This window comes from Acomys minous (assembly GCF_964271855.1).
Source record: "Acomys minous genome assembly, chromosome: 8".
In the NCBI taxonomy this organism is placed as follows: Eukaryota; Metazoa; Chordata; class Mammalia; order Rodentia; family Muridae; genus Acomys; species Acomys minous.
Window position 1 is genome coordinate 31066755 of NC_140489.1, and position 28000 is coordinate 31094754.

Here is a 28000-nt window from a genome sequence, read left to right on the forward strand (position 1 = left end):
CTCCCGAGTGCTGGGATTAAAGGCGTTACTCTCCAGTGTCTTGCTGGGAGTCCCTGGGCTACTGGACCCAGAGAGGGAAGGCACACCGGATGGAGGCACAGGGTGTGACATGCCATTGCTGCACTGGGTCTGTGCACTGCTGGGAGGTACAAGCGGGATTCAAGGCAGCTTCCAGCATCACACACAGACCTCGGTTTGGGAGCTGATGGAGAGAGAGAGAGTGAAACAGAACAAGAAGGGAGAAACACAAGGCACGGAAGAGAGGGTTCTCTCCGGAATGCCCCTGTGGAGGCTGAGGAAGGGCAGAGGGGAAGGGTTCAAACAGTGACTTGACATCCTCATGCCTCCATTTATCCAGCTGCCCAGGGCTGTTGTGAGGAAGCAACCAGTTAACCTGTGAAATATTTTCAGGAAAATGCTGTCACACAGTAAAGCACCCAGTAAATATCGGTCATTGTGACTGCTACTATTATTAAGATCATCCATGGGTCTGAGCACCACCATCAGGCTCTGAGCTTGGCGGGGATGCTACTGCATATTCAGCAGCCAGGGGGCATTCCTCTGAATAAGTGGGGCTGGAACACTTGCCAGCCTGTCTGAAGGTCAGGCAAGCCGCAGAGGCAGCGTGTGTGTCCCGCGTGCGCGTGCGTGCATGAGTGCATGAGTGTGTGTGTGTGTGTGCGCGTGTGTGTGTGTGTGTGGTGCGCGCCCGCTCGTGCGCTAGGGGAAGGCACTCCACAGCTGGAGGCAGCTGCAGTGCTACAGAGCCTGCACCACAGAGCAGAAGAAACTAAGGCTAAGCTGCCATCCTCGCTTCTGAGGCGTCGGTGCGCCCCCACTTTCAGCTTTAAAAAGGCTCAACAGTACGGGGCTTGCGCCCCTGGGCTGCAGAGTCGGAGAGGGCCTGTAGGGGGCTCTAGAGCCCTTTTATTCCCGGTATTTAGACAGCGAGGAGACCCCATGTAAAACAATGGTGCGTAGTAGCTCTGGGAGGCGCGAGTGAGGCGCAAGCAGCTGGAGCTCGCGGGTATTCTGCTGCTAGCGGGTCCTGGTTTATCTGCACCGCCCCTCCTCCCAGGCTGGCCCCGTTCAGATTTGATCCCTGGTCCCCTCTGCTCCCAATATGACACTGATACAACTGGGTTCCGGTGTTCTCCCCAGGGTGACAACAGAAAGGGTTTGTTCTCATTGCTTGAGTGTCAGGTCCTTGTAGCAGTTTTCCATCGTGTTTAAGGGCAGAACACCAGACAAGTACAGGTCCCCCAAAAGGATTTTTGCCTTTGCTTTTCCATAAATCAAAACTCAGCAGCTGTGGGTGCCATGTGTCTCCTGGACTTACTTATGGACTCGCGATTCCATTGACACATCCGGAGAGCGGAACTCACTTCTACCCACTAACCCCAGAGGCTATGACCAACCTATCCAGTTAATGTTGGCAAAATGCTAGAGACGGTCACTTAATACTTCGAGGGGCCAGAAAGATGGCTCAGCGGGTAAAGGGCGACTCCTCGGGTAAATGGGGTCTCCTCGCTGCCAAACCTAGGGCCCTGAGTTTGATCCCCAGAGCCTCACAAGGCAGAAGGAGAGGATCAGTACTTACAGGTTGTCTCTGACCTCCACACGACACCATGGCACACACGTGCCCACACTGATACACATACATTCCGAAATACAAAATAAACAAATAAAAGTGTAATTAAAAATAATTTGAAAGCCAGACGTGGTGGCACACACCTTTAATCCCAGCGCTTGGGTGGCAGAGGCAGGCGGATCACTGTAAGTTCGAGGCCAGCCTGGTCTACAAAGCGAGTCCAGGATAGCCAAGGCTAACACAGAGAGATCCTGTCTCAAAAAAAAAAAAAAAAAGAAAGAAAGAAAAGAAAAGAAATTTGGTTGGCGTCTAATAGTGCATGCCTGAAATTCCAGCTCTTGGAAGATAGAGACAGGAGGATATGTAGTTCAAAGCCATCACTGGCTGCTTAGAGAGTTCTAGACCAACCTGGGCTATGTCACAAAACACGGAAAATAAATTAAGTGAATAAATAAATTGAAAGGAAAAAGAAACTTGAAAGGCCACACGGTGGTAGTGCACGCCTTTAATCCCAGCGCTCAGGAGGCAGAGGCAAGCGGATCGCTGTGAGTTCGAGGCCAGCCTGGTCTATAAAGCAAGTCCAGGACAGCCAAAGCTACAAAAGAGAGACACTGTCTCGAAGAAAGAAAAAAACAAAAAAACAAAAACAAAAACAAAAAAAAAAACAAAAAAAAACACAAAAAAACAAAAAAAGAAAGAAAAAAACTTGAAAGGAAAAAAAAGGGAACTTCTCCCAACACCCTCTGACCGTCCCCCAAACACTAAACATATAACGGTTCTTTGGGGCTTTGCCAAAAGCAACAACAATAATGACAGAGAGAATATAACAATGAGTTACTTAATCAGACAAATTTAAGATTTAGCAAATATTGCATAAGATTTATACTTTTAAAAAAAATCATTGTTTATTTAAATTAAGCTCAATTATCTAAGTTTAAATTGCATTTAACTGGGTGCTCTGCATTGCATCAAGCGACTCAGGAGGCTGAGAATACACACACTCATTGAGAGGAACGCGCTCTATTCATCCTCCCCACCAGCTCTGGTAATCCCTCTCTAATCCCCTGCGTTACACATACAGAAATCCAAGCCACAGTGATCACATTAGCTAAGTCCAGTCCAGGCACCCCACTTTCATTAACACTAAACATTTGTGGCACGCCTACTGCGCGCCTGCCAAACGCCTGGCACTTGTCAATGACTTGGTCTGATCACCACAGCAGCTTAAGGAGGGGTAGATACTATTTGTAGAAAGAAAGGGAGAATAAAATCTCTGCACAGATCTGTAAATCTGCGTGTGCTGGTGCATGCCTTTAATCTCAGCACTCTGAGGGCAGAGGCAAGTGGATCTTCCTGCGTTCGAGGCCAGCCTGGTCGCAGGTTCCAGGCTAACTAGTAAGACTCTGTCTCAAAGCAGACAAATAAAAACAAACACACAAAACCCTACAGAAATCTATAAATTTCATTTCCACGGCTCTTCCAAACGTATGCACATTAAAAATAAATTATTTATTTTTACTTCATATGCATTGCTGTTTTGCCTGCATGCGTGCTTGTGTGAGGGTGTCAGATCTTGGAGTTACGGACAGTTGTGAGCTGCCATGTGGGTGCTGGGAATTGAACCCGGGGCCTTTGGAAGAGCAGTCAGTGTTCTTAACTACGGAGCCACCTGTCCAGCCCAAGGTATGCATGCTTCCAGTTCTTCTTAAGGGAGAGAGGAGAGAAACCAGAAAGATTCTGCATTGTCAGTACACAAGCAGTGCCCCTGCGTTGGCTGTTTCATTATGTGCTAGTAACATGGGACGATGTCTTCACTTCAGCCAACTGCCTCTGGAACCAGTATGGGACTGAGGAACATACAGAGGGGACGCTTCAACAGCCAATAGTAAGTTGGCCTTGCACCTGCTGAACGCAGTGTTACACCTCTCTGTAACGAACAGCTAGCTCATCTGCTACAAGGCAGCCAGGCAGGATCAGGTAATCCCTGAACACTCAGTGACCCACAGATTCCAAATGATCTCTGGAAGGAAGCAAAACAAAACAAAACAAAACAAAAAAATAAAATAAAATAAAAACCCACACTTTCTCTTAATCCTTCTTAAACCCAACAAGACCGATGGGTTCTTACCATTCATGAATTATTTTTTAAAACCTGAGTCCAACAAGAGGATTGCAATTGCAAGTAGAAGATATATCTCACTAGCCAAATGAAAGACGTATTTGGACCTGAAGCGTACAGCTACTCTTGCTTGCATCTCCAGAGGGGAATGTCTTGTTTGCTAAATCTGTTACTAATCAATTCGTAAACCCAACGCTTCGATTTTATTTTCCTTGGGAGGGTGGTAAGAAGCTGAGTACTAATGATACTGAGATGTTCAAAAGAATGCAGACATCAGGATCTTTGACATATTAAGGGAGACAGGGCTGTGTCTTGTTTTCCAAAGTGTGTGCACAGGCACACACAAAAAGCAAAGAGAGAGAGAACCTAACCAGAGCATCGTCGGACACAGGAGTAACTCAGAGGCACCTGGAGGGGTCATCTCCCTGCAAGCTGGGACAAGAGCCTGGCAGTAAAGTGACCGAGGCTAGAGAGTTGGCTTTCTTCACGTCATGGCATTCTCGAAGATGCTTCGAGTCAGAGCATCACCCCCTTGTGTTCCAAAGGCCCCCAGCCTGCAAACATCTGAGAACGCAGCCAGAAAGATCCACCCAATGGCAGCACGAGAGGTGGAACCACACAGGGCTGCTGATGTAGCAGAGTCACTGAACGGCCATCCTTAACGAGAAACACTTCTCTTCTGTGTTTCTCTGGAGTTGGGGATGTGTGGTCAGTACCAGATTCTCTGCTACCTGCATGCTCATACCCAGACACTGGGCTGGTTTTGCTCCTGGGTGGGTTCAAATATGCAAACCTGAGGCCTTTGACTATTTACATTCCCACAAATACATTTATGTTCTGAGGCAAAATTTCTTCCCCCCTTATCGGGACACCGTGATAAAAACCGGTCATCAGAATTGCATGGCGGGGAAGGAGAAGGCAAAAGCAGTTATTACCATTCTTATAGCCATTACGACCACCACCTTATTGCTATCATTTCCGTAAAAAGCAGCGCTCTTTCTGACAGAGCTTGTTAGCCTGACTGTTTAGACAGACGGCAGCGTCAACAGACCCAGGAGATGGCTGACAAAGAGTCAGGCTGAAAGGAAGAGGCTAAATACTGTTCCGTGCACGCTGAAAGGCTGGCTTATTACTAACGATGCTCTCTGCAGATCAATTAGGAAAGCAGAAACAAGAGGATAGGAGGGCACCCAGGACCAGGCAGTGAGGTGGGGGGGGGGGGGAAGACCTGAACACTGACTGAAGAGTTTGCCGCTACCTCCGTTCACACTCGGTCACCTGTTCCCCCAGGTAACAGCCACAGCCTGAATGAAATGTGAATCCTGGGTCTTTCCTCACTCTTCCTGCTGTTCCTACCAAAACAGGTGAGCAGGTGAGCGACAGCGGATAAAGGGATTGATTGGTGGCTGAGTCAGAGTGCAGTGGCTGAGGATACTCTGCGTCCACCCTTTACCGGCTCACCACACGGACAGCTCAAACACACGCGCATGCATGCGCTGAGACATGCGTGCACAGTCAGACCCACACACCTACGGTCTCTCTCCAGAACACGGAACTGAAGCAGGCGGTGGGCAAGGACACGCTGTACCGAGTTGGAATGAAAGGAGAGAAAGAGAGAGAGAGAGAGAGAGAGAGAGAGAGAGAGAGAGAGAGAGACGATGAGTGAAGACAGAAGGTGAGGCTACATTGTAAGGCATATGGGGGGGGAGGTCATCCAGGACATCCCACTTCACCCCCCCTCCCCAGAATGGGCTCTTAGGACTGCAGGTTCTGGTTCTCTGCCCTTACGAAGCCAAGAGCACAGGGAAAAGCTGGCGATGTCCAAAAGCCGACTTTCCAGGTCTTTCTTCCACACCCTCATTCTCTTTGTAGCATAGATCTTACTGTTTCTCTTTTACCGTAGATCTCATATAGTTCAAACTAGCTTCCAACTCACATGCGGCTGAGGATGACCTTGAACCCCTGATTCTCCTGCCATCACAAGAGTTGGGATTGCGGGCATGCATCATCATGCCCACCCTTCAGGTATCTACGCAGTCAGGTGAAGAAAAAAAAAAAACCTCAAACCAGAAGCCCAAACAAAGTGAATTAGCAGAAACAATGATAATTTTATGAACCAATGTAGGAACTCCAGTTAATTTGCGCAATTGAAACTTAAAGAGCTAAGTGAAAAGAATACTTTGTATTTCAGATCTAAAACTCTGGGATGGCAGTGGCCCACCATGATTTTGGTGTGTCACCTTCGTTCTGTTTTAAGTGCTGTGTTTTAGTAAAATGTCAGTCAGCTGGCAGCCAGCTAGCTGCTGCTGTCATTGGCCAGAGAGGCCCATGCTATACTGTTAGACAAAAAAAATTGATCTCATTTGAAGCCAGATGATAAAAACAAAACCCGGATAGAGTTTGTGCAACTACCCTTTGACCCTTGAATAAGATCATGTTGAAGAATAAAATAACATCTTATAGAAACCAAATCCCAGAAGTGGCTTCATCCCAGGCAGTGCTGACGACAGCACGGAATTGAAAAACAAAACAACAACAACAACAACAACAAAAAACAAAAAACAAAAAACAACCCTCCACCCTGGACAAAACTGAATGACAGCATGGAATAAAAAATTTGGGAACCTTAAAGAACAAAAGAGCAAATTTATATATTTATTTATTTTGGGTTTTGGAGACAGGGTTTCTCTGTGTAGCCTTGGCTGTCCTGGACTTGCTTTGTAGACCAAGCTGGCCTCGAACTCACATGCATCCACCTGCCTCTGCGCGCCCCCCCCCCCCCAGTGCTGGGATTAAAGGTGTGAGCCACCACACCTGGCTGGAAAATTTATATTTTAAGATCAAAATCTATACAGGTTTTAAAACACAACAAAATGAGCCAGGGCCCGCAGTGGCACACGCCTGTAATCCCAGCACTCAATCCGCAGAGACAGGCAGATCTCTGTGAGTTCGAGGCCAGCCTGGTCTACAAGAAGAGTCCCAGGACAGTCAGGGCTACACAGAGAAACCCTGTCTCGAAAAACCAAAAAACCAAAAAAACCTAAACCAAAACCAAAACACAATAAAATGAAGACTTTTTTTTTTCAAAATGAAGATCATATACACAGTCTCTCACACACGAATGTTCACCATCAGAAACACTTTAGGTTTACACAGTTTCAACTCACTCTGAGACAATCCTAACTTTGAGATGTTCAGCTAACCATCCCCTTCCGCCTTCTCAGATCCCACACAGAAAGGGCAGATGAGCCACAATTCTTTTTCCTCGACTTAAGAAACCGTCTGACCCCTTAAACTCCAGCTTTTGATGATGTAGCTGTCCAGGGAGAGTGGAGGACATGGAGGCCTGGAGCAGAGTGGCCCCAGTGCTCAAGTGTTCCTTTGAATGTGGTCCTCTGTTAGAGGGGCAGTCCTGCCTTCTCTCTCTCTCCCCCGGGTTTGCCCCAGTCCAGCCCAGGCTGAAAACTTTGAGAAAAGACTAGAATTCTTTGTACCACAGGAACACCAGGCAGAGGGTCCCTCTGTGATCCCTTCCATACTCTGGATCAACTTCAAGGTGAGAGTTTCTGCTGGAATGTCGCCAAGCCTGATCTCAGCTCAGGCAAGGGACGGCCAGGCAGCCTTTTTATACAGTGTCCACGGCGCATGCACACACAAAGCTCTCCTGAGCAGAGTGACCCAGGGCTGGGAGCAGCTCCTGAAGGCATCACAAAAAGGCTTGACACGTCTTTACCCTAGTACTTACACATTAAAATCTCCTTAAGATCCTCTCTGATTTTAATCCTGACCAAGGCAGAAAGGCAAAAGAGAGAGGCACTCCGCTCATAGGAGGGGGCAGGAGAGGCAAGGCTGCTGCTTGTGTCCGCCCTCCTACGATGTTTGGTGTCTAGTTTTGGATGATGAACTGGGGTCTCTACTTCTAGTGACGGGCTGCCCACAAATCTCCAAGCAGGACAGCCGGAAGGCAGCCCAGCCTTGCAGAGCTCAGGCTCCTGGGAAGCATTCACTTCTTGCAAGCTGACTGTGGAAGAGACTGAGGAGAGGAGTGAATACAAGCCCTGACCCCTGATCCCCAGGTGCTTTGGGCAGAAGCCATCATGATCTCTTTTGAGAGTTTTGCTTGACTCCCAGAGTCACGGGACCAAAGAGCATACAACCAAAGGCCAGGAAAACGAGGAAGGAAATGCTTCAGCAGACAAGAATTGAGGGGTCACTAGCCCAGTGTCCCTAGGGGAGAAAAATCCCCAAGTACCAACCTCTCCTACACATTAATGGCCTGGAGAGCCTCTGGTCCCAGCACAGCTCTGCTGTTGTCAGTGTGCCTCACTGGTGGCAAGAGGCAGGCTGGTCTTTCGAGGGTTAATCTGCCGGGCCAGCTATCACAGGGGTCACAGAGATGTGCAAAGAAGTTGAGTATCCCAGTCCCCTATGGCTGGTCTGCTAATTACATTTGCAATTATAAGCACCACAGCCTCCCTGCACAGGGACCAGACCACATTGGGCCAATTGGACAACCAGATGTAACCCGGCCCCAGGCCACTCTGGTTCCACCAGGAGACACTGGGACCAGCTGAAGCCTGTGAGGCCCACCTCTAAGGAACGGTCCTCTTTGCAAGCATTTCACAGAGGTATTAGTGTGCTGGGACAGAGATGATATACTCTGTGGGCATGAAGGAGGCTCTGTCAGGGGTCACAGATGTACACTCACACACACATACACACACACACACACACACATACACAAGCAGGGACTCTCAAGGGCATACAGCAGGACATTCAGGGTGCTTCCAAGCTTTGGCCGCATCCCATCTCTCTCTGCTCCATCCTCACAGCTTCTCAAGCACAGTCTGCAGCCCCTGCACTCACAGCCCCACTCTTGCCCCATGTACCCTTGAGGGGGTGACAGAGACTGAGAAGGAGACCAGAAGCTGAGCATTCCAGCCAAGCTGGGACATTGCAGTAACACTGAGTCAGGAGTCACCGGAATCTACATTCCCAGAGGCCATCAGCCACGCCGGCTAATGCCAGGCAGAGCTTCTACGTATGCGAGAAGAGCACTTTGAGGGTCTCCCGCATTCAGGGTATGGATGAGGTCAGGCTTTATTTGAGCAGGTAGAGCATGGCCTAACGATCTACCCTTCTTTAAATGTGGGCTGTGGCTTAACCATGTAGAGATGACAAAGTTCTACAGCTAAGTTCTAGGGAGCCAGGTCCTTAGCACCCTTCCTCTGGTCTGCGTTGCTGTTGGCTGGTTTGGCCGGAAGCTTGTGCCCTGCAGGCTGCCAGCAGCCCCACTCTCAGGTACTACCCACAGCCTGGAAATTACAGAGAAGCAAGAAATTTCACAGAGGACCAAGGAAGGAGAGAAACTTCTCAATGACTTTAAGCTCTGTTAAAAAAAAAAAGTGGAAAAATGTCTAGCTACAGAAACATGAGTTACGAGGGCCTGACTGAGGGCAGGGTACTCCGGGAGGGGGCTGCCTGTGACATCAAGACACTATCATAGCTTCCACCGACACCCCCTCACACACACTGCTGTCCCCGAAAGTCTCCCTCTGTCCCTTTTCTCGACTAAATGGGATATTTATTGATTACTTCAGATCAATAGAATGAAAAGGTTCCTGTTTGGGGGATCAAGTTGTTTCTCTCGTGCATGCTCTTAATAAAAGGAAAAAAAAAACCCTATCTTTTCATATATTGTAATCATTGCCAGTATAGAAAACTGTTTCTAAGATTAAAGGAATTGGTAAAAAATAATCTGCCCCAAGAGGAAATTTCCAAGGATATTAGGGCCTGTCACCAACCAGGAAGGGCCTTAGCAGTGACTGGGCCCCTGTGACACTGTCCTAATGTTTTTTCTATTTATTGCCTTGAGGCTGAACAACTCCGTCTGTATCCCACCATCCTCTACCACACATGCACACCTCCGAAGGAGTAGCAAACACACACAAAAAAAGGGTTCTTTTCTGGAGCCCCTCCCCTGGAAAACCACGACTAATTCCTTCACTCTGATTTATTTTTGAAAGTACCATTAAAAATTAATTTCCCCCTTTGTTTTTCTCCAGGTCACTGACTTTGAATTACCATGTGGCATTTTTCCTATGTGTGAACCCACATATTTTACCTTCGGGGACAGTTTGTTCTTTGTTTCCTTAACAACAGCAAAGCTGGGGGCCCTCCTTGTCAAAAGGTGGCAACCCCACACCCACCCCACCCCAGACACATACTTTGGGTTTTGTGCCTCGGGGCTCCAACTCATTCACACAGAGGCAACTTGCGGGAGAGGAGGGTCGCCCTGGCTGTGCCAGGCCCTACATATACATACAATGCCGGTTAGGAAGGCTGAGGGAGTCACCTCCTAAGATGGACTATGGAAAAAATGAAAACGAAGGGCAGAAAGGCAGGAAGGTGCACGTGTGTGTGTGTGTGTGTGTGTGTGTGTGTGTGTGTGTGTGTGTGTGTTCATTTCTCACCTGGGACAGTGTGATGACACAGAAAGCGTGACAAATGTTCTCTGTGTGTAAGGAGGGAAAAGGACAGTTGCAGGCTACCCCACCCCCCACCCCACCTCTGAACACACACTTCTTGTGCCCTTGGGCTTTCTCAAGTCTGAGAATGTCAATGAATCCACATGGAGGAGAAAACTGTATGTACAGAGCACATCACATACACACACACACACACACACACACACACACCCTGTGATAAATGCATTCATGCCACTGTCCTTCCAACAAACCAAAGTGTGCAGTGCTCCTGTTTTGTTACTTTGCTAGAGGCTGTCCCAAAGCTACCTGCCTCCTCTACATACCATCCTCTGTCCCCACCATGCCCATCCTTGTGTCCCCGCACCTCTGTACCAAGGCAAATGCAAACCATAGCCTCAGCAAACAGCTGCATATGGACTACTGGTTATAGCTTGGAATTGCTGCTTCGAAGGTTCTGGGCTTAAAACAAAACAAAACACAGCAGCATTTCAAGACTGCCTGAGTCCTCAGTCACAGCAGGCCAATTTTTGTTATTGTTGTTGTTAATATTATTTTGTAAAAGGAAAAAGAAACAAAAGAGCCAGAAGGGTAGAGAGTCCACATCACCACCAGGCTTAGTTTGTAAATAATTTTTGCTTTACACCTTCTCCAGACCTCCCAGACCTTAGCTCCATCCTGTTTGTTGCCTCTGAGAGTCCCGTCTTACCCAGCATTTCTCCCTAAACTGAAATCAGGCCTTCTGAGGGGCTTGGGAAGAGCCCAGCTCTTCACCTTGGGGCTGTCCGGCAGCGTGCTTGGTCAACACTATCAAAGCATACATTCCGGCCCCTCCACGTACACACACACACATTCTCGTATTGATTGATGATGACTTGAGCCAGGGACAAACACAGATATTTCGAGCTCAAGGGAAGAAGTCACCTCCGGAGAAAGAGAACCTAAATAATTTAAATATCCAATATTTGATGTAGTTGGTAATTTTTATGTGAGGAAATGTCCAACCAGCATCGCTGTCCCTATCCTCAACCTGGTCTTCCCCCGGGGTTCCCTTGGCTCTCTCTTGGACAGGATCCTGAAAGCCAAGACGGACCCCCCAGCACCCCCCCCCTACACACCCGCAGCCCCAGGAGCTTAGAGCACCATAACCTTGAAAAAGAATGAAAAGCCACTTTTCAAGCTGGTGGAAATCAGAATCCATTATAATTAAGGGCCGGTTTCCTCTCCCTCAACACCTCCTTCTGACTGTTTAAATTCTACAAGGTATCTGTAAAGGATTCTTTGCCAGGGGAAAAATCCTGAAGCGAAATGGTCAGTGTCAGGAGGCCCAGGACAGCTCAGCTATCAACACAGCAGCTGCGAGTGCTGCGGGCCTGGAGGCCAGTAGAAGTGGTCTGCAAGGCGAGGTGGATGGTTCGAAACTTCACAGAACCAGAGGTGGTCCATAGCTTCTATCTTAGAACTGTCTGTCTTCCCAGTTGTTTGGCGGGATGGTATTGGGGGGAGGGGGAAATGAGTGGTGTAGGGAAGAAAACCTGACTCCCTAAGTTTCTTTCAGAAAAAAAAAGGGGGGGGGGGAAGTGAGAAAGAAAAGCACAAAGTTACTTAGGAAAGCTGTCCGCCAGAAGCTAGAGTTTTCATTTGAGTCTTTTTATTTTTTATTTATTTATTTATTTATTGAGTCTTTTTATTTTTTAAGCCTGCGGAGGACCATTTTCAGGCCGGCAGGTCGGGTCCGAACGCTCCGAGTCCCACCGAAGCGCGGTGGAATGCGGAGCGCCAGAGGGGAAACCCCGGCAGGTGCTTGCGCAGGCGGCACGGCCACCTCGGAGAGCGCGGGTGGCCCGGGTTGAACAGTGATAGCCCAGACAGGACGCGCGGGGCAGTTCTCCCCTTACGACACAGTACGCTCAGAAAACTGTCCCAAGACGCCGGAGCTACGGAGAGTTGCGTCCGGTGGCCAAAGCCGCAGCCACCCACGTCGCGCGCTTAACCCACGTTCTGGCGGCGCTCGGTCCGCAGCAGGGAAATAGCGCCGGGCACGCTGCCCCGAACCTCCAACTGACTTCACCTCCACCGCAGCTTGGAGCGGGCGACCCGGACTCCCGCCGGGCCACGGGCTCCCCAAGCAAGGCGTGCGGAGCGCACCGCTCTGCGCCCCGCCGCACCCCAGGAGCTCCTGGGGACAGCCTCATCCAGCGCGTCCCGCTGGGACCTCGGCGCCCGCGGGACACTGGCCGCCTGCAGTTCCCCTCGCCGGACCCAGCACATTTGATTTTCTGCCCCTGGCTGAAGTCATTTTGGGTATCTAGGGTGGAAAGCAAAGCGCGGATGGGGAAGGTTCTTAGGACGGGACAGAACACCCTTGCAGTCACGTTCCCGCACCTGTTCTGGGTTTCCGCCTACCCGTCACGGAAATGGAGATATTTTGTCACCGCGGAGCAAAATCAGAGTGAACGAGAAGGCGCCACTGTTGTCTAAAAGTAAGGGCTCATGAAAGAGGATGCAGGAAAAGTTAAGAGGAGGGTTTAAGCCTGCGAGAGAAACCAAGCAAGTGTGCGGTTTTCCCTCTCCTATGTCCGGAGTGCCCCTCAGAAGTCCCCGCCACTTCAGGAATGTGTAGAAGAGGAACTGCGACATCCAGCATAGAGACACTTGGATGGGCAGAAGGACAGAAAGACAGACAGACAGACAGACAGACGGAAAAGTAAGGCACCTACTGGTTGTGGTAGCCGAGGGGGTCCGGGATGCAGAGTTCCGACACGTCCATCAGTACCGTTTTAGCATTCCCAGCTGGAGGAGAAAGGCGGCGGGGAAATCACGAGGAAGACGAGTGAAGGGCACAGGCGAGGTGCGAGTCCCGGCCGGGAACGGTGAGAGCGAGAAGGCGGAGTAGGAGGACGCGCTGGCGGCGGGGGAGCAGGAGGCTGAGAGCCGCGCGCCACCCCGCGCTCCCACTCATCCGCGCGCTCTGAGACCGGGCAGAGGGGACGCGAAGCCGGGGAGGAGGCTGGGGCGCCCGACACTTGGATCCTACTAACCCTACTGTAGCTTTAAGGCTGAGAGACTGATGTATGATTTGGCTCCTATTGGCTATCTCTCAGGGGCTGGACTTAAAGTGACAGAATCGAGCTGGGGTGGGGGGAGGGTGACCAGCCCAAGAGACTTCAATGGAATAGGACACTCCCGCGGACAAGCAAGGTCCGCACCTCCTGTGGAGTAGGAAGGCTGGATTTTATAGTCCTAAAGCTTGCGTTCTTGCTCTTGCAGCTGAAAAGCAAGGGGGAAAAGTCCAACTGCCAGGTGGGACTGTTGTGTGTTGGGGGGCTAACATACGCACCCCTCCCCCCACCTGGTACACATGTCTATGAACCAACAGACTTGGCAAATCCCCTCTCAGGTTTGTTCTCCAAACTAAAAACGAGTCACATTCTGCACCATCACCACCATGAAGAAGCGGCCAGTGGTTTAAAAATTCGCTCGCATTTAGTGTGCTAAGGCGCAAAGGGTCAGGCCAGCAGCTGAGGTGCAGCCAGCCAGAGAAGAGACAGATTCCCCTTCCTGGTCCTAATACCTGGGCCAGTCTGCTCTGAACCGCTGGCGCGTAGCTAGACGCAGAGTGTGTGTCCATAAAATGCCTCTGGACTACAAAGTCAGGTTTTGCCCATTGGCAAATCTCAGTAGTGGACCCAGGACTCAGCCCTCAAGCGTAAATCCCTGTCTGCTTGGGAAAACACAATTGCACTTTTAAACCTCCAACTTAACCCGGCACAGCTTTTCTGAGGCACAAAGTTGACACTTTGAAACGCACACCTGAATTCCCAGCAATCAACACACCTGCATCCCTGTCTGCCTCTCGCTCCATGAACCAGAATATTATGGGCTGCCACTGTACCAAAATGAGCCATAAGTCAAGTCCCAATTCTTCTTGTGTGGCTTTTCACCTTGGGGATGTGCCTGCTACAGGGATAATAATCAATTTGATGACTCAAATCAGTATGTGTGCTGGTGTGGATACATAATTATTTAAAAGGGGGAGGAAAAGCCCTCAGGAGAGACTATTACCTTATTATAGTCTACAAAAGACAATGAACAGTGGGGTTTTTTTTGGGGGGGGGACACATAATTTTATCACTAAAATCATGTCTAAGTGGAGTGTACCTGTAGGCAGTGCTGGGTGTTTTGGTGATAAAGCTGGGAGGGAGGGTAGTGGGGGCCTTAGAAGGGGCTAGCCACTCTGGAGTGACCTGAGGGGATAGGCCACTGGCTTCAGGGGTGATGTTTCACTTGGGTAAATGCAGTAGTCTGTGCTGGGGAGGGCAGCTGATGCTGTTCACATGAGCTGAAATGGAGGGAAGTGTGAGACAATCCTGAGGCATAACATCAAGAGATGGATGAGGATGTTTGCTCTACCAACAGACCCCCCCCATACCCACCCCTGCAGACCCGCATCATTAAAAACAATAAACAATAGTTATCTTTTTAGAGACAAACGGACCCAGAAGTGTTGTCCCTGAGCTTGATGTGTCTACATGACTCCTCTCTCTCTTTCTCTCTCTCTCTCTCTCTCTCTCTCTCTCTCTCTCTCTCTCTCTCTCTCTCTTTCTTGGTTTTTTGTTTTGTTTTTTCGAGACAGGTTTTCGCTGTGTGTAGCCTTGGTTGTCCTGGACTCACTTTGTGGACCAGCCTGGCCTTGAACTCACAGTGATCCACCTGCCTCTGCCTCCCGAGTGCTGGGATTAAAGGCATGCGCCACCATGCATGGCTCAACTCCCATCTCTTGTGAAGGCCTCAGTGACTGGCTTCTCTGAATTTTTTTTTCCTCCCCAGTCCATTCTTCAAGCACAGCGCTGTGCAAATTGCAGCTAATGACTCCTGTTGAAGTAAGGAATGAAGCCTGGTCCTTGGCCTATATGGCCATTGTCACATGACAGGATTCTGTGAGTCTCCCTGTGCCCCTCCACTGTCCCTGACATCTAGAAGACCTTTCTCTCCCTCCTGGGCAGCACCTGAATCTTCTGCCATCCACATTGCTTCTAGTGGCATGGTGCAGTTAGCAATCGGGTGAGTGTTGATGTGACCCTCCTTACTAGGTAGGAACCCCCAAGAGAGGAGAGACTGTGTCTGTGTTGTTCACTGTAGAATCCCAGCATCCAGTACCCAGCAGTGTCTGGTGCGGAGCAGCTGACAGACAAAGATTACCCAGCAAGACCCTTTGGAAAAACAATTTTAAAAATCATTTTCCCAGAATACAGATGTGTGCCATACTGCCTTGATGTGCCAGGCAGCAGCAACAGCTAAGGCCTTTACTCAGCCTGGAACAGGAACTCCCCACAGCGTGCTATGTAGTTATGCTGTGAGGTTCACTAGGCTGGGGATGTTCGATGCCTTTCCAACGTAGGCTTGTTTCCACTCATGATAGGTTGGTGGGGGGATGTAACCCCATCCTGAGCTGAGAAGCACCTGCATTTAGAACTCCCATCACGCTTGATAAATGGAGAGATTTGTACACTTCCCTGTGTGCTGAGATGCCCTTCCCCAGGTCACACAACAAATATAGGCAAAGCATGCCAGCCAGCCTGGGCCTGAAGTTCTGCTTGAACCACTCCTTTTTTTTTTTTTTTTTTAAGGTTTTTTGAAACAGGGTTTCTCTGCATAGCCTTGGCTGTCCTGGAGTCGCTCTGTAGACCAGGCTGGACTCGAACTCACTGCGATCTGCCTGCCTCTGCCTCCCGAGTGCTGGGATTAAAGGCATGCGCCACTACACCCGGCTGAACCACTTCTTAAGGTTTGGAGACAGGCCTCTCTCCTGTCCCTGCCATCTCCCTCCCCAAAGGCGAGTTCTTTCTCAGAAGTTATGAGGTCAGTAGCATGGGCATCCTTGTTTACCTCTTAACATCACGATGGGCTCCTTGGGAGGGCAAAAGGAATTGCTAGTTAGTGGGGGCCAATTTCATGACCTGCTGTCCTGACCTAAGCAGGTGACAGACTGTCTACAGCTATGGTCATTCGACACAGCTTACTCTGCTTTGAAAACCCCATGCTTCCCTTGGGAGAGGAAAAAGAGCAAGTGTGGGGGTGTGGTGGGACACGCCTTTAGTCCCAGCACTCGGGAGGCAGAGGGCAGCCTGGTCTACAAAGTGAGTCCAGGACAGCCAAGGCTACACAGAGAAACCCTGTCTTGAAAGACAAGACAAACAAAACAAAACAAAACAAAACAAAAGAAACGTCTCTCAATTTTTCTAATTTCCCCTTTCCACATGCTCTAGGACCAACCACTAGAGAAAATTGTTTGTGTCTCTTAAGCTACCAAACTCAACAGAACTGATAGACCCAGTTTGGTGTCTCCCTTCCCCCCACCCCAGGACTTGATGACCTCATCACCAAATAAGACCCACCAGACAGTTTTAGAGAGGTTACCCTCTTGTCATTAAGCAGATGTGAGAGTTCATAGTTTGGTTATGCCACTCCCCATCCATTCCCACATCTCCTGAAGTCAAGGATGCTGGTGAGAAGAAGGCCATTGGGAAGCACCCAACGTGTGGACACACTGCTTACCACCAATCCGGGCAGAGGAGGCTGACTCCATGGAATTGTTTGGATCATAAACCAAATCTGATTCTGCTCCAGCCCACGGTGAGGGCTGGGGGAGGTGGGGGGATGCCTGGGAGGGCATCCATTGGCAGTCCATAGTGACTAAGGCAGGCCTGACCAAGACGGTGACCTTAGCCTGAGCATCTCTGCCGACAGCGTGTCGTGAGCTCCAGGCTGGAGGAATGTCCCCAGCCACATACCTCTGCAGACCTCCTGCCTTCTCACATGCTCGAATCTGGGTATGGAGTTATATCTTCCAATGGGGCCCAGCAGACCGCCAGCCCATTGGCTGGCACTCTTGCCAAGGATCATAAGGAACTGATAACACTAATACAATGTGAGTTTGTGCTCTGTAATAGTCTCCTGCTGACAGATAAATGCTACAGAAATATGACGGCTTTTCCTGAAGCTCTAATAGGCCATTATTGGGGCTAGAAAGCTTGTGTTCTGTTAGCACTGCCACCATAACACCAGGAACTCTGAAGGGAGGCATCTTGGGTGGATAGATGCTAGGGCTCTTGACTAATACAGCGATCTGAAATCCATACCAGGGGGCTTGGAAAACTGTGCAGATGTTTTGAAACTCTGTTACCTGCCCCTTCATCACACACCCCAAAGGTCTCATACTCCCCAATACAGCTGCCTGCTTAGCACACAGATCTGTTCCTCCTGTAGATCCTGTGCAGAAGACAACTGAAGCCAGTAGTGAGATTGAAGGACCAGGAAAATTGGGAAACAAAGATCTTCCTTCCTTCCTTCCTTCCTCTCTCCCTCCCTCCCTCCCTATTGTCAGGAGAATCATGGGGCATCATGGCTCTGATGACATGATTGACAAAATTCCAGGGGAGGAAAAGAAATGCCAGTGTGACACAAAGGGAGAGGAGAAAGAGAAGTGAGGAAGAGGAGGAGAAACAAGAAAGAAAACTGTGCCTTAGTACCTGGTAGCTAAGAGACCCTGAAGAACGAGTTATTGACTGGGTGAATGATCTAATTAAATATTTTCCATTACAGTGCATTGTGGGTTTTTTTTCATATAACAAAGAAACTTGACCTTATTTCTGTCTGTGTCACATATTAATTTATCATCCATTTTCTTGTGACTCTGGTATCAATTTAAGCATAAAACATACTTGACTCGAAATGATAATATAAGCAATTCATCTCCAGTCTTATTGGTAAAGGAAAGACTTCTCAACCAATGATAGTTGAACTACGAATGTCCTATTGCCAAAATTCTCTGGCCACAAAGAAAATGGAAAACGTGCTTTCAAAATTACAGATTAGACTGCATTTACATTTGTTTTTCTAACGGAGAGCGAGTGAGCACGTGCATGTGTGTGTGTGTGCATACATGTGAGCTATGGGACATGTGTGGAGGTCAGAGGACAAGTCATAGGAGTCAATTTTTGCCCTTTACCAAGTGGTAGAGCCCAGGCTTGGGGGCAGGTGCCTTTGCCCTAGGTCAACACACACACACACACACACACACACACACACACACACACACACACACACACTTCCCCCAGTTACATTTTTAGTCTCAAGCATCACTAGTTTAGAGAAAACATAAAATACATGAAACTTTGGGGGAAATTAATTCCAACACAGAGATGTTATTAGCAAGTGAGAAGAAAATTCCTGTTGGATGAGCCTGTCTCAGCACTGACACCAGATTCAAAACCGGGATAGTGAGCTCCGGGCCAGTGCTCCATACCATGAAAAATAAAAATAAAAATAAAAATTGGAGACATTCGAGCATGCCCTTGCACTTCCAGCAAGAGGCCAACTGAGGCAAGAGGATTGTGAATTTTGTGAGTAAAACAAATCAACAAGACAAAATGAAAACGCAAAACAACAAAATACCCACGGTTAACCAGGGACCGGCTGCCTTGTTTTGCTTTCCTAATAATGCAGCTAAATAAACCACATTTTACTTTTGCGCTCACAGAATGGTTTATGGAAAGTGATATAGAGTGACGGCTTCCAGGCTTTAGGGGAGAAAAAAAAAATCAAATGGAAAGGTTCTGTGAAGTGGAACGCGCTACACCTATGCAAGCCATGATGAAGATGATAGCTTTCAATAGAGCTCTTAAAGGAGCAAAGTCAGGCCCACCACTGCCTTTACAGATGTATGATGTAATTAAACCGATCCCCTCGGCGAGCTCCCCCACTGCTCGGAATGATGCGATTCTGAATGGGTCAGTAGCAACTCCAGATGAAGGCTGGAGCTTTGCAGCAGGGCCATCCGCAGCATCCTTACTCTTCATAAGCAACCGGAAACCCGAGGCCACAATAGATTCCCGACTTAGGAGGAAAAGACAAGGCCGAAAGCGAGGCTGCGGGAGAACCAAAGTGAGTTTAGAAAGATGGGTAAAAAGCCAGTCACTGATCCAAGATTTAATATGGATAAACACCGGTAATACACTTGTCAGGGATGACCCCTCCGAGCCACAGACTGTAGGATGGCGGCTGCGGGGAGAGCAGCGGAGCAGAGAGACACCTGGGGTCAGCGTAGATAGCACATTAAACACGGGCGCAAGGTTCAATGGCATGATAAACACGGCTTTGGGGTAATTCCAGCGGGCCCAGCAGAGCAGGGAGCAGCAGTAATTCCTGTTTACACCTGCTGACTGAAGGCAAGGGTGAGGTTTATACTCAGCCCCCGGGACCTGCTTTGAAAGACAACTGCCAGGGTGACATGGGAAGGACTGGGAGGAAACAGGCGTCAGCAGCATTCTGGAGGGCATGAGAACCCCAGAGAGACAGGGGTGGGAACAAAACTCGGGACAAGGAGGAGTGGGCTCTGTGGCCTACTGAAGGACAGATGTTTGGGTCTCAGATTGCCTGGTCCCTGCTTCCTCTCACCTGCAGCTGTCTCCAAAGGTTCCCCAGTTCCTGTCCTTTTTGCCTCGCTTTGTGGATTGATTTGAAGTAGGGTTTCTTTTCTTTTCTTTTGTTTCTAGTTTCTTGTTTGTTTTAGACAAGACCTTACTGCATAGTTCTGGCTGGCTTGGATTATGTAGTTGGTATAATTTATCTTTTTTTTTTTTTTCTTTTGAGACAGGGTTTCTCTGTGTAGCTTTGGGTGTCCTGGAATGCACTACGTAGACCTTTCTGTCCTCACAAAGATCCGCCTGCCTCTGCCTCCTGAGTGCTAGGGTTAAAGGTGCGTGCCACCACCGACCGGTGGACATAGCTATGTAGACCAGGTTGATCCCTTGATCTTCAAGCTGGGACAATCCTGCTCCAGAGTGCTGGAATTACAAGTGTGAGCCACTGCTGCCCCTTTAATCCCAGCACGCGGGAGGCAGAGGCAGGTGGATCTCTACACTTTCAGCCCTTGTCATTTTGAGACACGGTCTTGCTATGTAGCCCCGCTGGTCTGGAACTATTCTCCTGTCCCCACGGTTTTAGTGCCTAGATTACAACAAGCACATGCTCCGACAGCAGTATGCTCCGAGGTAGAATTCAGTCACATGGTCACCCCCAACCAATCACTGTCAAAGGAGAAATAGCACCCCCCACCTCCCCACCCCACCCGCATGACTGCCTTAAAATGTGCTGGCTCACGGGAGAGGCTTGGTTTTCTAGAGGATGTGAATGTTTAAAACAAAGGTATTCACTCCTGTTAAAGAAGTATAGGTGGAGGCCGGGCAGTGATGGCGCACGCCTTTAATCCAGCACTCAGGAGGCAGAGGCAAGTGGATCGCTGTGAGTTCGAGACCAGCCTTGTCTACAAAGCTAGTCTAGGACAGCCAAGGTGACACAGAGAAACCTTGTCTCGAAACAAAACAAAACAAAACAAAACAAAAAAAGAGTATAGGTGGCTCCTGAGTGGGCAACCAGGCAATGGGTAGTAGAGTCTCCCATAGCTGGTGGTGTATCATGGGCAGATGGGATCAGACCATCATGTCAGCAAGCACAAATAGGACCTTAGTTTATACGGAATATAGAAACAAAAATGAAGACGTTCCCGTAGATAAATAATGGCCATCAGTTGGGCGCAGTGGCTCACGCCTGTAATCCTAGCTCCTGGGGAGGCAAAGGCAGAGGCAGGTGGATCTCTGTGAGGTGGAGGCCAGCCTGGTCTACAGACTGTGTCCAGGACAGGCAGGGCTACACAGAGAGATCTTGTCTTGAAAAACCAAAACCAACCAACCAAACACCCAAACCAAGCCAGGTGTGGTGGTGAACGCCTTTAATCCCAGCACTTGGGAGGCAGAGACAGGTGGATTGCTGTGAGTTCAAGGTCAGCCTGGTCTACAAAGCAAGTCCAGGTCAGCCAAGATAACATAGAGAAACCCTATCTCAAAAACAAAAACAACAGAACCAGCCATCTCCACGGCACGGAAAGGGTGTTGCGCTACTCCCAGAACTGTCATGACCCAATGCTCTAACCATTTTTTCCTAACTAAATAAGTCTACCTTTTGCCAAACACTACCAATGAAGACATTCTATTTTCTTCCTTACCCCCACCCCCACCCCCACTTCCTCCCTTCTTTGACTACTCAGCCATACTATTGCTCTCATGAAGCCTAAACTGGCCTTAAACCCCTTAGATGGCCTTGAACTCCCGATCCTTCTACTTCCACCTTCCAAGTGCTTGACTTAAGACAGTCTATTTCTACTTTAATTTTAGGGCAGACTTTCTGTTTGGCCTGTGTCTTAGTCACTGTTCTATTGTTGTGAGGTGACACCACGACCAAGGCAGCTCTTATTTAAAAAAAAAAAAAAGAAAGCATTTGATTGGGGGTTTGCTTACAGTTGCAGACAGGCATGATGCTGGAGCAGTAACTGAGAGCTTTGCATTCTGAACCACAGGCAGCAGACAGTGAGCAGAGAGAGAGAGAGAGAGACAGACAGACAGACAGACAGACAGACAGACAGACAGACAGACAGAGACAGAGTGAGAGACAGAGAAAGACAGAGACAGAGAGACAGAGAGGGAGAGACAGAGAGAGAGACAGAAAGAGAGACAGAGAGACAGAGAGGGAAAGACAGAGAGAGGGAGAGACAGAAAGAGAGACAGAGACAGAGACAGACAGAGAGAGAGAGAGAGAGACAGACAGACAGACACAGACACAGAGAGATAGAGACAGAGAAAAATTGGGCCTCGCATGGGCTTTTGAAACTTCAAAGCCTGCCCCTAGAGACACACCTCCTCCAACAAGGCCACACCTACTTTAACAAGGCCACACCTCCTAATCCTTCCCAAACAGTTCTACTAGCTGGTGACAGCATTCAAGTATGTGAAGCTATGGAGGCCATTGTCATTCAAACCACCACAGTTCATCATTACAATTGCAGTTTATTCTTTTCAAGCCACACAAGTAGTGTACTAATTATCCTGTGTTTTCTGGCTCAGCGAGCTGGAAGGTGTGCAGCATTTCTGAGTGCCCGCTCAGTACTGGCCACCAGACACTGTTCTGTTTATTCTTACCACAGCATAAGCAAGGCACCTCACAGCTGGGGTGAGTACCACTGCCCTCACCTTACTACTGCCTGGGGAGGAAACTGAAAGTCTGGAGAGGACATAGCTCAGGGCCAGAAGAAAATCTGGAGTTAAAAACCAAGTCAAATTCATCCCCAAATTACTCTCTGTTCTACTCTGCTACTTTCAACAGAGTCAACACCAGTGGCTTTTGGGCTAGCTCAGGAATCTAATCACAATGGATAAATGGGAAAATAAATTTATGTCAGGGGTTTAGAAAAAATAGCCTGTTGAGAGGCCATTATGGACTAGACCTATCCCCAAGGCACATGGGTTTATTTCAACAGGACCAATTCTAACTGAAGGATGCTTTCAAGTCAGAATGAGGTATGCTATCAGCAAGGAGAGGGGAAACTGAGAAGGAATGTGATGTTGGGGAAGAAACTAGCCAGTTATGGACAGAAGCCAGAGGGTATATTTTAACTTTCCATGACCCGGAGAAAGTGAAGTGCTGCCGGAAGAAGAAGGAGGAGGTGACGAAAAGGAAGAGCATCTCCTGCCAAGTGAAACCTCCCCACCCGGGGGCCATTTGCTGGGATGGGGCAGGCTCAAAGGGCAGCACCACTGAAGCCAACTGGATGCTCTCACAGCTTTCTGCACGGGTACCCAAGAAACAGGAGATGCCCCCTGACGCTAGATAGGTCCTCTGCTTACGTAAGGATGCTCATGACCTCACCTTTTTCCTTTTTCCAACTTGAAAGGCTATTTAAGCACAAACAGGTGCTTTTATTTTCCTGTTTCTTCCAATCAGTGCATGTTTGCTTTAAGTTTGTGGGTCCTGGCTAACTTAGTGATGTCAATATGAAGAGCCCCTCCTCGCTCCTACTATCAAAGGATGGGCTGGAGTATGGAGTTTTATGGTGGCTTGATTCCTTCATAGCTCTTGATATTTTTGATCCACGGGAGAGAGACTTGCCTCCAGCAGACATGTTTTTGCTTGTGGGATTGCAAAAATGCCATTTGAAAGCACTGGTTTTGAGACTTTAAAAGAAAGTCTCGAATAGCTGCCTTCCACTGAAACTGAACCTATGGCTCTGAGACATAAAGAGCCAAAATGTAGCTGTCCTGGTTCAGAGAAGAAGGAAGAAAGAACCACACTATTTCTACTCAGCATCTCCATGTCTGGGAACCACTTTCATCACTGTTGCTTATGTCAATGTTCTTTGGCATCCATTCAGCATTAGGCCGATACTGTCTTGGTGGCTGGGCTTGAAGCACATTCACGAAAGATACCAGGCTCACCATGATAAGTATCTAGACTTGGTTGTGCTTTACGAGTGTCATGATGCGCCTAGAGAGATGGCTCAGAGGTTAAGAGCACAGACTGCTCTTCTAGAGGTCCTGAGTTCAGTTCCCAGCAACCACATCGTGGCTCACAACCATCTATAATGAGATCTGGTGCCCTCTTCTGGCCCACAGGCACACATGTAGGCAAAATACTGTATAAATAAATAAATAAATAAATAAATAAATAAATAAATAAATAAATCTTTTTTTAAAAAGTGTCATGATGTCCATGTGGATTTAAGTCAGCCATGGAGCCTGTTATAGGGAATGTTATGATTTGCCAAGAATACTGGCTTTGGAGTCTTGGGAAACTGAGTTGTGTCTTTTGTTAACAATGTGATCCTGGGGCAATACATACCTCTGTGTTGTGACCTCAATGTTTAAAGCAATTTATCAAAAGCTGGGCTGGTAGAACATGCCTAATTCTAGCATTCAAGAGACAATGGCAGAAGCAGAAACAGGCAAGCCTGTTCAAGGCTAGCCTTGTCTACATGGTGAGTTCCAGGCCATCTAGGACAACACAGTGAGAACTTATTTATAAACAAACAACTAATAAAGTCTGTACATACCTAGCACACAGTAGGCATTAGTATAAGCTGGCTTTATCCCCTTCCTTTCCTAAATGGAGGTTCTGACCTCAATTCTGGGGTCACGGAGCCTGATCTCCAAAGTGGTACCTCCCACTGTAATATGCCTGGTGTCCACATTGCATCCGAGCCTGATAAGGCCCAGTGCCCATAGAGCAGAGCACGGCTGAGGCATTAGCTAGCACCTGCTCCCACTACTAATCAGTAAACATTAGATACTCTTACTGGCGCATCCTATCTTCAAACCCAGCTCATCTTCAAAATGTACCCCGAACATGATCATCCCACTGTTCCACTTCTTGTGAGCATCCAGCTCAATACACAGTGCCCTGTTGATCACTGGGAGCCACAGACTCCCATACAATGACACAGATGAGACCACATAGGCGATTTCATCTTGAGAGATGCCACAGGTCTATTTTGAATCTTCACTGTGATTTATGACAACTCATCCTCCACAAGTACCTAGTCTTTTTTTTCCCCCTTAAAGGATTTATTTATATATTATGTATACAGTGCTCTGCCTGCATGCCAAAAAGTATGTGGTTGCTGGGAATTGAACTCAGGACCTCTAGAAGAGCAGTCAGTGCTCTTAACCTCTGAACCATCTCTCCAGCCCCAAGTACCTAGTCTTTCAACAGGTAGAAAAAGAACTGCCGTTCTGGAAGCTCAAGATTTAGCCATGGTTGCAAATCCTTCTGTCTCCTGCCCAGACAAGGTTACTCTTAGCCCTTAATCTTGGAAGAAGCATCATCAATATGCAAAACTCTAAGCTTTAACCATTTCTGCTGCCAAGGACTCTGGGGGAGAAGAGAGAGAAAGAGAGAAGGCCTGGCTCAACTTCTACCGCCAGCTCACTGCTGCAGCAGATGGAGGCTGAGGGCACATCAGCTTCCATGGCAATGGACTTCCCACTGCTTTTCCCATGCATGGATCAGATAATGGTCTAGTCAGGGATGATGGTGGCTTGTGACCTCATTTGTCTGACACCAGGTAAGTCAAACCATCCCACATCTTCCAGGTGCAACGGTCTGAACGTGATGACACGAGGGCAGCCTCTTAATATGTTCTGAGGCACCCATAATGTGGGAGAGACACTCTGCCTAACTTCTGCAGGGGGAGCTAAGAAGGGGCACCTCCAGACATGATGGAGGCCATGCACGAGGTGTGCACTAGTCATTGTGCCTTGTTGCTGTGATAGAACGCCATTACCAAGGCAACTTGAAGAACAAAGTAACGTATCCCTGGACAGGATGGAGCAACCCAGAAAGGTAACCATGTGTGTACAGGGTTGAGACCACTGGGGCAGAGCCATGGCAAATCTTCCTCATCTAAATCTTAGTCCAGGGACTAAAGCCACCTGCAAAGACGGGACCCTCGGATGTGCCTCAGCAAATGCAGTGAAAGGGAGATACTCAACATCCTCTTCCCACAGTGGCCACTAGAGAGGGAGGAACTGTTGGTCTGATTGATCAGCACCCAGGACCTTCTACAGGTCACATCCCACTGGTGCTCGGGCCACTGTGTGTTGTTTAAAAATCATACATCTGTCAAGGCTTTCTCTTGCCTACTTGTTCTGCGGGGCTTCCAGGAGCCACCTCCAAGGTCAGTATTTCTGCTTTGCCGCTATCATTGTTTGATTTTTTTAAATTTTGGTTTTATTTTGGTTTTTTAGAGACAGGGTTTCTCTGTGTAGCCTTGGCTGTCCTAGACTCACTTTGTAGAACAGGCTGGCCTTGAACTCACAGAGATCCGTCGGGTCTGCCTCCCGAGTGCTGGGATTAAAGGTGTGCACCACCACATCCGGCTCCATTGTTTGAATGTGTCCCTCCAAGCTCATGCATGGAAAACTTAGTTCTCATTGCAATGGGCAGATGGAAGAGGTGACCAGGTCATGTCTTCTTGCTCTTCTTTGTTCTCTCATTGAATGACAAAGCCAGAAGACCCTTGTCATATGTAAGAACTTGACCTTGGACTTCCAACCCCTCATAGGAAATACATTTCTTCTTTCTAAAGAGCTCAGTCTCTGTTTTTTCTACCTCCTCCATCTGCACCTGAGACACCAGAGTCTGCTCTAGAGCTCTTGGGTGTGCTGCACAGGACAGAGTGAGGAGCCCAGATTAGAACAATGGTGCAGTGAAACCGGGATGTGGGCTTTCAGAAACAAGCCTCACCTTGTAGACCAGGCTGGCCTCGAACTCACATCAATCCATCTGCCTCTGCCTCCCAAGTGCTGGGATTAAAGGCATGTGCCACCACACCCAGCTCAATGTCAACTATTTAAATGTGTGTACCTCCCTGTCCTTAAACAAGTGTGCCTCCGTGTCCCTTTCACAGCTGGCAAGACCAATGCAGGTGTAGATCTCTGACTAGAAAGACTTGTGAGCAGAGCTGTTTTCCATTTGGGCATATTTGCATACAGATAAGGGGACTGTGAAGGAATGTGATCCACGTCTACATGTGAAATTCATGTATGTCTCATTGTCACCTCATGTGCACAGCCTGAAGGTAATTCTACACAATTTTTAGTGCGCCCCTTTGCCCAAGATGGATGGCATGAGGTTTTTCATTTGCATTGTCACATTGGGTACTCTGAAAGTTTTTCAGATTGGAGGACTAAGGATCCTCAAACCTTGAGTACCAGCTTGGGCTAGCGTTTTTGTTGTTGTTGTTGTTTTTTGGGGGTTTTGTTTTGTTTTTTGGAAAGCATGCATGAATAAGACCATTCAACATAAATTAACCCTGCACTGATCACAGCCTAGAGGATCACAGCCTCTGTCTGTTTTGTCTGTTTGTTTTTAGTCAGAGTCTCATTACATAGCCTTGCCATCCTGGAACTCACTATGTTGACCAGGCTGGCCTCACACTCACAGAGATCCTCCTGCCTCTGCCTCTGAGTGCTGGGATTAAAGGTGTGCACTGGGCGTTCCTCTCACCCAGACCTGGTAGCAAGATGGAGTCTTGCAGAAGGAGGAACATTCCTTGAACCACATCAGCAATGCCCCTGCATCAGGGATGCTGGATGGATGGCTGTGGTGGCTTCTTCTCTTTCTCCTCTTCTCTTTCTGTTCTGTGAGACAGAATCTCACCTAGCCCAGGCTGGCCTCAAACTCACTATGTAGCAGTGAATAAACTTGGACTTCTGATTCCTCTGCAGGGTAGTGGTTCTTAAGAGGGTTCTGTAGAACTGGTGTGTGGTAGTGCTTTAATCCCTGCACTTGTGAGGCAGGAGGATCTCTGAGTTTGAGGCCAGCCTGGTCTACATTAAGAGTTCTAGGACAGCCAAGGCTACATAGGAAAACCCTGTCTCAAAACAACAACAACAACAATAACAAACAAACAAACAAAACCAACCAACCATCAACAACAAAACCTCCACAAAAAAACAAAACCAACTACACTCACCCCCCAAACCCCAGAGGGTTCTATAGGCACAGTAGCTCATCTTCCGGAAGAGCCCTGCCATCTGTGTTTGAGCCCACCCTGAAGACATCTGAATGTCTTTAATGTCAGAACCACTAATCTAAATCTCCTTCTCTCTCTCTCTCTCTCTCTCTCTCTCTCTCTCTCTCTCTCTCTTTCTCTCTCTCTCTCAGATTTTTTTCTGTATAACATCCCTGGCTATCCTAGACTTGCTTTGTACACTGGCCTCAAACTCACAGGAATCGATCTGCTTCTGCCTCCTGAGTGCTAGGATTAAAGGCATGTGCCGTCGTGCCAAGGCTTATGCCTTCAGATTCAAAGAACCCTGGAGAAAACATGCTTTTAAAACAGCCATTACCAAATTATTTAATTTTTTTTTCAGACAGGTTTTCATTAGGTAACCCAGGTTGGTCTCAAACTCA

The 28000-nt window shown here is 48.4% G+C and overlaps 1 protein-coding gene across 2 annotated transcripts in view; it reads right to left on the reverse strand.

The window, feature by feature from the left end:
• ESRRB (estrogen related receptor beta) overlaps positions 1-28000 on the reverse strand; it is a 156850-nt gene that overhangs the window by 77011 nt on the left and 51839 nt on the right. Inside the window, exon 1 of one of the 2 annotated variants that reach the window (XM_084792495.1) lies at positions 12916-13258. The exons of the other annotated variant lie outside the window; for it this stretch is intronic. Coding sequence (XP_084648621.1) covers positions 12916-12965 — 50 coding nt within the window. The 5' untranslated portion in view covers positions 12966-13258. Of the gene's footprint in view, positions 1-12915; positions 13259-28000 lie in introns of those variants that run through there. 2 annotated transcript variants of the gene reach the window in all.